The 11,209-nt window shown below is 39.6% G+C and overlaps 1 protein-coding gene across 10 annotated transcripts in view; it reads right to left on the bottom strand.

The window, feature by feature from the left end:
• Positions 1 to 5,571: 5,571 nt before the first annotated feature.
• Positions 5,572 to 11,209, bottom strand: part of NHSL1 (NHS like 1) — a 176,812-nt gene continuing 171,174 nt past the window's right edge. For 9 of the 10 annotated variants that reach the window (XM_071740764.1, XM_071740766.1, XM_071740767.1 and 6 more), the window contains one exon: positions 5,572 to 7,874. In XM_071740764.1, the coding sequence (XP_071596865.1) occupies positions 7,145 to 7,874 (730 nt within the window). In that variant the 3' untranslated portion in view covers positions 5,572 to 7,144. Of the gene's footprint in view, positions 7,875 to 8,987; positions 11,032 to 11,209 lie in introns of those variants that run through there. The other variant, XM_071740773.1, reaches the window with a different exon arrangement.

Here is an 11,209-nt window from a genome sequence, read left to right as displayed (position 1 = left end):
TTTTTTTTTTTTTTTTTTTTTTTTTTTGAAACTGGGTGTGAAATAGGATGGTGAGCAAGAACTTGGAGGTCTGGGTCAGTCTCTGGAGTTCTGGTTTAAGGAGTATAACAAGGCAGCATGTGGGATTGGGATTAAGGAAAGCAGCCATGGTAAGAGAGGGAAAGGCAGTGGAGTCCAAGGGTTGGCAAATCATGTTGGAAGAGGTGAGACAAAGGTAACTGCAGGAAATTCTCCTCTGAATCCACAATTTAGCAAACGGAAAGGTTTCAGCAGTTGGTAATAACAGAAGAGCCAACGGGGTCAGAGCCCCCACGCTGCCACAGACACACATGGGCTGGCACAGAAGCAGTTGTTGCTACTGATGGTATTTTCACAGACGAATGAACTTCAGGAGTATATGGTTTACAGCCCAGGGCATAAAGGACAATCAAGCTTAGACTCCCTGCATATTAAATTTCCTGGCAGACCTTCAGAAGATACACCAGTATCACAAAGAAGTCTTGATGCTGGCAAGATGTTTGAAGGAGGATGAGGGAATACCTGTTGAAAGAGCACTGCTGACTAAGGCAGCCTACAGAAATTTATAGGGGACACAAGATGTGGCTCATCCAAAGAAGGGTAAGTCTGACAAACAAGAGGAACAACCAGAACGATTTTTGATAAAGACAATTTTAGTTTATTGTCAAGATACTTTCTTCCCTCTTTTCTCAGCAAGCAATTTAGATAACCTCTAACATGAACAGTTTCTTTCCTGGGATCACACTGCAGTTTCCTAGACACTGGTGATCACTTGAGACAGACCCAGTTTGTGGCACAGAAAGTAATTTTTAGTTTCTTTGTTCCCAAAAGCCAGACAGGCTCTACAGAGGTTGTCACACATCATGCAAGAAACTTATCTAATGAATTAGATGACCAATTTGTTTCATAGTCAGTCCTGACTATCAGCATTAAGGTTGTGCTTAATGGTACAGAAACAAAGCTGTGCTGGTGATTCTTTTGATCTCTGAGAAATAACCCATGAGCTGCTGTTCACGTCCCTACATACCACAATCTTCACTTCTGACAAGGTTTGGGAAAAGCTGCTTCAGTAAATGGAGGAAAAGTCTGATCAATGTTCCATGTTGGAATAAACAAAGAGCTACCTTCTTGAATATGACACTGAGGTACTCTTTTTTTTCCCTGTATATCAAATTACAGAGACCTTTCTGTAAGACCAAATTTAAGTTTGGTTGATCCTGGATTACTGACTTTTGCCCTAAAAGATCCAAGTGTGCTGGGATTACCAGTGGTTTGGTACTGCATGTTGTGTCCATGGCTCATAAGTACATACAGTAGCTACTTCAGATTAAGATCTCCTTTCTGAAGTGTACTTTTGCTTTATACTAGGACTCTACAAAAAAGTAAATATATTGAAATTTTCACTCCCTAGTCTGTGACTGCTGTACTGATTATATAAATCTAAGATTTGCATTTTTTTAAATCCTTTTGGCTATACTGCAGCTCCAGTTGGCACAGTAATTTACAACAAACACCATTCTTCAGGCAGCACATTACAGCATCCTTATGAAAGAGAGAACAATGGGACCATCTTCCATGCTCCACCAGGGCAGCTTCTCAAGTAGTGATGCTGTGCTGGGCATTGACTGCTGTAAGGCTCTTTCACTGGTTTTAAACTGGCTTCTGAATCAGTTTCTTTTCCCTGAATGAAATTACAAGCTGTGCTTAAAACACTCTTTCACACCAGAGCTACCAATGGTACTTGACTGACTTTTAAAGAAGACCTTAACTTTACTACTGAGATACACAAGAAGATCATAGGAGTTAAGCAGTTCTTGAATATTGCCACTTTGGAAGCAATCTTCTTGAGATGGCAGACAGGACATTTAGTTTCCTGTATTTCTTGTTTGTGACCAGAATTTATCTAATTGTTTTTGTAATTTCTATGTGTCTTCCCCCCCCCCCAAATCAGTTTTTACCAGCTAAACACAGAACTTACATTTTTACATTTTTTTTTTCAAGAGGTAGTGAATATGCAGCCTTCTGCAACCTACTTCTCCTGATGGATTTTTACTTTCTTCTGTTCCTTCAGTAGCTAGAATTTTTTTAACCAAAGGCTGATGACCAAATAAAGCAGTATACTAGATAGAACCAACTCCCTTAAGCTAGGATTGGCCTTTCTTCTGTATACACCCACACACATGCATATACACATACATTTGGATCCAGTATTAACAGACAATTTCTAAAACACATGTTGCATTGGCATTGTTGGAAGAAGAACTGATTTGCCCTTAAAAGGTTGGTTACACAGTATGTGGAGGAACTTAATTGCAAAGAGCCAAATTTGCAACAAAAAACATACTCAGTCTGCTAGGGAAACGCTACCAAGGCTTTTAAACAATCTTTCAGAGCAATAGATGACAAAGCACTTCTTCATCAAACATCTCTGTATTTGTTGAGTGTTTGCAATTCACACCATTACTGTCACCACAGCCATGATGCAGTATTGAACACCTGCAAGAATTTAATGCCACACTCTGATTTAAACTTAACATCTCTAAAGAATCAAGATAAATTATCAATTTTATGTCAAAAGACTTTTCTAGTCTTAACCATTAAAGAAATAACTTCAGAAAGCTATTCAGAAACCAAGGCATAGAAGGAAAACTCAGAAAGCTAATATAATGTGCTTTGTACATCACATAGCTAATGTAATTTGAAGCTTTTGCTGGGTTTTTTTGTGAGTACTGAAGTTGTCTTAAATCAAATAGATAAAACAATTCCTCATTGACACTGTAATTTTTTAGCACATTGTTTTATTGCTGAAGTCAATCCTTTTAATCTTCTTATAGAAACAAACAACGCATCATTTTGACACACTTAAAAAGTACTATAGCAACAGCTTTGTTGGAGCAGGGACTGCTTCTATAAATGGCTTTCCCAAAACTCTGTGGGATCCAAACAATCCCTGACAAGATACATTTGCTTGCAATATTATGGATACCTTAATCCTTGTGCTGCATGCCCGAGTGGCCTCTCTGCTTCAGAAAACAACTGAAGCAGGTTACAAGAACACAAGTGTCAGGAGAACTGAAGCCAGTCCCTAGAACTCAAGGTTGCTGGCAGGCAGGAGAAGATGAGCTTGACTCCTTCTGATCCTATATTGTTTCCAGACTTCAGGCATGACTTTTCTGTACTGAACCCTTCCAAGAGCTGTGCTCAAGCTTGTAGCTGCCTGCCTGCAGTTGCCTGAGGTCTTCCAGAGCATTCCTCACTTTAGCCTATTACTGCTTCTCTTAGCTCATTGAATTTTGCTATTTTTCCTCTTCTAAAAGCCTTTTTTCCATGTTTGGCTGACTTTGGCCTTTTTTTACCTTTCAAACTGCAAAGAAACACATAGGCTACAATTTTTCTTTCACCTTGATGTGACTATGCCTTTATTTCTTGGCCCTTTTCTCTCTTCTGTACTTGAAGTTTCCTCAAGAATCTGCATCAGCCTGCCTGCCTCATACCTTACTCTTGCTCTGTGCATTCACTGTACTTCTTCTCAGTAATCTCCCTGCTTCACCTTTTCTGCCATTATTCTGTGTCTTATGCATGAACTGCCTTAATCAAACCCAATTCTTTCCTAATTCTTCTAACTGATTTCCAGTAACCTTTCAAACCTCCTCTCAGCAAGCTATTGCTCCTTCCATAACCACCCTTTGTTTAAATTAAGATAACAAATTCTCGTCTCTCCAGCATTTCAACAGTGAAGGCCTGTACCTACCACAGAGCTTTATTACTGTGTTAACTTAACCACTGAAGGGCTCTAATTCTAAAGGGATAGGGACTGCCCATATCTGACAATGAGAAGAAACTGAATATAAACAAAGGAAGCACAGTTGTAGTTAATACAGAGCAAAATTTAGGAAAAGGCTAAAGTTGAAAATAATTTCCAAAAAAGGAAAAACAGAAATTAAACTGGCATCTAGCTTCAATAACAATTGATGTTTTATGAGGCACACCATAAACCAACTGTAAACTCTGAACTAGCCCTGTAAAAGTATGATTCATTCAGTATCAGGATGACATAAGTCTCCCTTTTCTCTTCAGCATAGTCAAAATTTGCTTTTTTTCCTCCTATTCTGTTTTCAGCAGAGGTTTGCTACACTTGTTGACCAATAAAGCTGCAGTCACAAAACCTCCCTATGGAGGAAGCTTATAGTGAAAGGAAGTAACTTGGAAGTTGGATGATGTTGCCAGTACAGAACATGCAGCCTGAAACTGTCCTGCTCCCAAGGTTCTGTAGCAGAGACTGGGTCCAAAGACCAAATTACTGAGAAGACTGAGCTACCAACCAATTCTGTTCGTGTCAGTTGTCTAAATAAACACAATTTTAAGCACTACTAAGCATATTTCAGACCATTTAATGTGCTTCACTACATGTTGTACTGTGTAAAATCTAGTCATGTAGCAACATCAGTAGGGCTACATAAACACTGACTTCTGCACGCCACCCAAAAACCTGAGCCTGAACCCAAACTCAGCTGACACCAGATAGGGGGTTTTAAATCACTATCAAGGTTACTTGTGGCCAAGATTTAGCCCATGCTACCTTTAAGTTTCATCTCCCCTACCTGCAATGATAAAATGGTGCAAATATAAACGGGGACTTTCCACACAGTTCCTCCTATAGCCTATGAAAACATCTGGCAGCACCAGCTGGCCAGCACCAGGGCAACTCACTGGCTAAGGTCCCTTCTACAAGTACTTCATGCAAGATACTGTGAAGCACTGCAGAAGCTGCAGACACCAGAACTGTTATTTTTTTCAGTGATCCAATTTTTCACTGATATGATTTCTCCTTTTGTAAACAATGAAACAAAGCCTGAGTATTCTCCTGTCAAGATGGTGGCATGAAGACAAGTTAGCACTTACACATAGCTTTGAAAGGGACAATAGCTGCTGTGAAAAGGACACAGAAAGCTATGTTTCATCTGACCAGCTCTGGGAGAAACACCAAATCAACACATTAGCAGCTGCAGAATGATTTTCAACAGTATTTAGTTCAACTCAATATTAATAGCATCTGAACCGATCTACTTCATCCAATTAAGTTTTCATTTAATTAAAAAAAAAAAAAAATAATCCAATGGCTCTTTAAACTTATTTAGCACACGAAAATGGTGGAAAGTTTGCTGTGCACCAGTTAAATCCCACCTTTGTTCCAGTGAGTGCAGTCAGATTTACCTTCTCCACTTCACTTCTCACTCACGCCGCTTATAATCAGGTTCTCCAAGAATTTTAGTTTTCTGGGACAGGTTGCAAGCAAGAGAGAAATAGTATAAAACTCACAAATTATATTGGAAAAAGCTTAGGATTATTTCAAATTTTTTAGTGTCAGCACTGAGATACCAAAATGAGATGGATAAGTAAGTACGCTTTAATTGCCTCTACAGTGAATTAGTAAATTTTGTAATGAGAACTGGAGATTAGGAGCTGGATGAATGGTTTATGGCATTCAGTGGGTTGCCATACGCTGCAGAACACATCTTTTGAAGGAGATTTTAATCAATTCAAAAGACAATATGGCAACTGGCAGCCTTTTACTTTATTGAAGCAAAGTCACAGCATTTTCATCACTATTCCCCTCTTGTCAAGAGAAGAGTTAAACAAAGGCCCCTGAAATTTACATTACTAACAAGTAAAGGATTGAAGAATGAGATTACAAGCGTATTTCTCTAAAATAAATAATCTACAAGGAATGCTTTTTCTTCTTGAAAGCAATCTAAAATGTATAAATTCTACGGTAGGGAGATCAAAAGATATTTTAACAACTTTCAGTATTTACAAACAATACAAAAACTGCACACGCCATCAAAAGATGCAAAATTCTTCTTAAAAATTAAAAGCTTCACTCCTACTACGAACCAAAAACTCCAGCCAATATATCAGTTTTAATTAATGGTCTTCTTTACAACTGGAAAACCGTTATTAAATGTTTTTATTATCTGTAAAATATACAATAAAAACAAACCTCGCTAAATTATTAAGGTTAAAAAAGAAGAGAAATACTGCAGGCAAATCAAGAAGGAAAGTAACTGTAACTTATTCTTTGGTAACCAAAAGTTAGCAATTATCTGTATTTCAAGTGATGAAAAGTAATAATCTCCCCATTTTGACAAATGGAAGAAAGACTTCTGGAAAAACACAACCCCCGGGTTTCGGTTTTGAAGGACAGGCTCCACCTACAGCTCTGTAGTGCAAGTTCTCAGTCAAATTTTGCTTTCTAATTCAGAAACGTAGCTTTTCCAAACTCTGGCAACACATTGCTTCATTCCTCTCCCACTTTTCTGTTGTCTGCTCGCATCCTCAGCACACATCCAGTTGTTCCAGCTCTTTAAGGGAATACTTTATAGTCAAGGAAGCAATTCACTTGGAAGCGAGTGTTTCACCAAGCGTATGTGTGTGGCTACATAGCAGCTAGTAGTGTGTTATAAAACTTGGCTCCCTTTTCCACTTTAACTACATGTTTCGTTTTCCCTCAGGAAAAAAAAAAAAAAATTTTTACCCTGGACCAATTCCTAACCTGGTGACCTCGCTCCTTTATCAGGACACGCTTCATCCTAGACTGGGGCACATCCCATCCCACATCCCACGCAACCCCAGCACCAACCCTGCTGCCTTCTCATAGGTGACTGTGCCTCATCCTGTCTCCCTCTGCCTACTGGATGCACTACGTTGCACCAATATAATGCTTTTGAAGCAAATGTCCAGCTTGTCCCACAGAAGCTTTCCCATTTCTCTTTTTCAGGCTCATTCCTAGATTTTGCTTGCACAAATGCAGCAGTCTCAAGAAAAAGAAAAACTTCACACCCTACAGGCTCTGAGAAAACTCCCCCCTCCCCCCAAAAAGGACTTCTAAGGCTTTACACAAAAAATGCAACTGTTAACTTACTTTAAGCCACAGACCACTCATTCAAAGCAAGTCCTCCCCAACCCAACCATGCAGAACTACCATTGCTTTAGCATTTAAACACACACATGCAGTTCATGGAATAAATGCTCAGCAAAGTAAACATGTCCTGGTCTGCGCTTTCTTCTGGAATCTAGTCCTCTGTCATTTTCTAGACTAATATCCAATGCCTTTCGTCGCTGCCTTTTAACTTTCTTCAGCTGAAGGGCTCAGGTACTTCCTGGAAGTACCAGCTGGTTGAGTCATTAAGTCTAGATGGGTCGGATCCAAGGCCTCCTTGCAGCCCGCCTCCTCCTCAGCATACGGAAAGTCATTTATGTCCATTTCATCACCGCTAAACATATCAAGCTGCCTCTCTTGCTGCTCTTCCAAAGTCCTTCGGACCCTGCCCTCCGACTGCTCCACCACTTCCCCATCTCCTTCGCTGATGACGGTCATGGGGCTGCTCTGGATGCGGTTTCGGACATTGTACTTGCTGCTGGCAGCGGAGGGGGGTGTTCGTGACCGGCCATACCTAGTGCCAGAGAAGGACATGCTCCTTGGCATCAGGCCCTCGCTCCTGGCCCACTCTTCTTGGGCCCGTTTGCTCTTGCTGGGGGAGCAGCTGGAAGGGCTGTCAGGAAGGTCCGGGGAGGCGTCCGTCTTTGTCCGGTGGAACCGCGGGTCCGTGTTCTTCAGCATCTCCGCTGCAGACATGCGGGAACTGGTGTCCCCGCGGCTCCCTTTCTTCAGCAGCAAGGCTTTGAAGTTGTCATTGCTGGTGCTGCTCTTGCGAACACTTCTCTGGATGGACCCGGCCTGCTTAAGGGTAGTTAAGGTCGGGGAAGCACCAGTGGGAGTTACGGGGGGAGATGGAGAATGGTTGCGGGTACGGTCGTCTTCGGAATCTTTACGGCCAAGGACTTTCCTTTTGGATCTAAGTTTGAAAAAAAAGAAAAAAAAAAAAGGACCAAACACAAAATGAGATGTTTTACCTCCTCTAATGAAACTCAGCTTAGAGGGATGACAATGAATTAAGCTAAAGCACAGAGAGGGATAAGGGAGAAGTAATCTAAATCTAAAGCCATGATTAAGACCACCACCAAAACTGCATAGGCATTATTGTATCATTAAGGTATTGGAAGTATAAGCAAAGTTTATTGTTCTTTTTCTGCAAATCTGGAACATGAAACTACTAAAACTGACAATACTGATGTCCAAAACACTTGAGTGAATTTAGTGAATCAGGTTTTCTAGAATCAGTATTCAACTGCTAAGACTAATGCATTATAAAGATTATACTCAATACCACTTGTCTGTTAGCTTGAGGCTTTGATTTAAAATATGTTATCTAGATTATGTTAGGGTTTTTTCTTTTACTATTTCATTTGATACTCTCTGGAGAATTAGAAGTGTATCTTAGCACACTTGCCTTTAGGAAAAGGTATTGCAGTGCACTGCTGTTGAAGATGGAGTAAAGTAAGCCACATGTAACCACTCTGGATTAAATGATTAAAAAAAAAAAATTGCCTTTCCTAACCCAAAAATTAAATGAATGGTAAGAACTGAGTTTACATAAGATGAAATGAATTTTAATAATATGCACAGTTCTGTTGGTGCTCTGTCATTGCAATTCTGACTAAATGAAGGAGAGACCAACTTCCTCATGTGAAAGTTATCTTTCCAAATGGAAGGGTAGTGTTTCTTAATTTCAATGTAAACTGCAGGGGAAAAAACTTAGGAGACAATCATGGAACTGGGAATAAGTGGAAACTGGATTTCAATTACCCCATTTTCATATTATGAGAAATCTGAAGGAAAGAAATTTCATTACATGGCTTGTATCTGTAGCAAAAATGCTTTGTTTCTTTGCAGGCTAAGCAAGAATTAATTTGAAAAGATTGTGTAAGGGCTAATTTACGTATGCTATTTTGGCAAAAGTTTAAAACAAGTCCAGCAGACCTGTTACAAATACAAGATTACGATGCTATAATTTAACATTTTTTATCAAGCATAGTTTCAATACAGACTGTTCCCTTTGTAAAACAACTCTCTACTTTGTGCAATCTTTAGCTGTACTTAAAAGCCTTGAGACTGTCAAATCTCAAATTACTTCAATGCATAGCAGCCTGCTGATAAAAAAACAACAAAAAAACTCTCAGAAAACAAAGTAGCAGGATCCACCGGCTGAGTAGGTGGCAGCAACAGACACTGCCATAAACTCTGCCAAGACTTTGGAGCAATCCTGTCTCTCTTAAGTGGTGAAGTTTATGCACAAATCATTTACAATACCTCCTGCAGGCAGCTGTAGCAGCTTTTACTGTCGGCTGCTGCTGCCTCCACCTGCTTCTCTGGGAGAAGAATGTAACCAACATCCATTCAGCCTGAGGACGAATGGATACCAAAAGATAGCACAGGGGTAAAATTGTGACTTCAAGCAGAGGCAACAATAAAAACCTTGACTACGTTTAACTGTGCATCAATCCTTGAGGCAGAAAGTGACTCAGTGTCTGTGTGCCCAGTGAGTCCATATGAGAACCTGTGCGTGCCTTACTTACAGGGAAAAGATTTCCCTTCATAGGGGTTTTGGCTGCCAATGTGTACCTTTTAACACTGCAGTGCTGGGGGTGTACTGCTGCCAAATCCCAAATGAAATTCCAAATAAACAGAAATTAAATAAGAAGAACTTTAAGGAAAGATGTAGTTAACCTGGCTTGAAAAAACTCAGTAAGAGTGTGAATGCAATGCAGAGTGGTCAGTTTACTGACAGCATCTAACCAGCTTTTCTCAGCATGTATGAATTATGACAGAAGCTTAAAATTAAGAACCAAATTTGGTTTTGGTGGCTTTTCAGACAGAGATAAGTTTTTTCTTCCTGCCCTAAACACACACACACACCACCAAATTTCTTGTCTTACACCAAAGCACATACTCAGGAGTGCCAAATCTCTGAAATAATACCTTTTAGAATTAGTGAGAGGGAAAATCAAAATGTTTTTATTAATTAGCAACCAAGGAAGATAGTGGTTCAAGTCTAAAGCCAGCAAAAGCAAGGTCTTAATAACAAATGTGTCAAGCAGTTTTAACTATGTCACATCCAGTTCCATTGTCCATTTCCCCATAAACTCATGAATTCCATGTATGAGCATACACACAGAGATCCACTCTCTATCTGCATACATAATGGAGAAAGGCTTCTGGCCAAAATTGTGATTCTAAAAACAGATTTGTCGCAGTCCTAGTTGAGTGCCATGCAACATGAATGCAACAGACCATTTTTAGAACAGCTCCTACAGGCCAAGTCCTAAGGGATAATTTTAAGTTATAAAAAGTCAGTATCGTGTATTTGTAATTTTTGTAGCATCCTGAAACAGAATCACTTCAAAAGCAAAAGAGAAGGACTTGCATCCCAAGTGCTGTTGTCTTCTAATTCCCAGCCATGTTCTCACAACAGGCTTTTCCCATCCCTCAGTGCTCCTGATGCAGAACTCACGCACAGATATGCAAACTTGTTTAACACCTCTATAAACCTACAGGGATGCTGCCGAGCACTTTCTGTGACCCTGCTTTCTGAATTAAAAGAGGTGGCCCCTCTAAATTTTGACGTAAAAGACAAAGCCACAAGATGGCACTAGCACTACATCGACTCTAGTCTAAAGCAAGCTTAGTAGTTCAGAGAGTGGTAATGGGTCTTCTGTGTGTACTGTTTAAATGGTGCACACATTTCATTTTGTGGTTTTAATATTTTTCTTTTTTTTTCGTTGTTTTTTTTTTTTTTCGTTGTTTTTTTTTTTTTCGTTGGTTTTTTGTTTTTTTTTTTTTGGCAACCTAATGTGAACAGCACAAAAATCTAGCTGCCTATTCAGGATGATTTTGTTTTCAAGGGAAATGAATAATGTCATTAATAATCGAGCCAGTATTGCACAATTCATTCATGAACTGGTTTGACACAAAACACCCGACCTCAGGCTGGATTATGGCAAACTATAATCCAGCGTTTGCCATATGTTTTGCCATATGACTGACATGTTGTGTTACTTGCCAGTTTCAGCCACGCTTGCCATGAAGCATTAGCGTTGAGCCTCTGTCCCAAACTGCACCATATAAGCAGCGAAGAGAGTAAAAAGAGATGGAGAAGAACAAGAATGAAAACAAAAAGATACACAGAAAAAGCAACAGTAGAGTTAATATGGCAGATTGAGAACAGTACAATAAATACATGTAACTTGGTATTTTTAGGGGCAGGTTATTTATAATACAATCATCATTGAT

The sequence above is a fragment of the Heliangelus exortis genome, chromosome 3 (assembly GCF_036169615.1).
Source record: "Heliangelus exortis chromosome 3, bHelExo1.hap1, whole genome shotgun sequence".
In the NCBI taxonomy this organism is placed as follows: Eukaryota; Metazoa; Chordata; class Aves; order Apodiformes; family Trochilidae; genus Heliangelus; species Heliangelus exortis.
The sequence above is the reverse complement of the archived record's forward strand: the minus strand, read 5'-3'. Positions and strand labels throughout refer to the sequence as shown.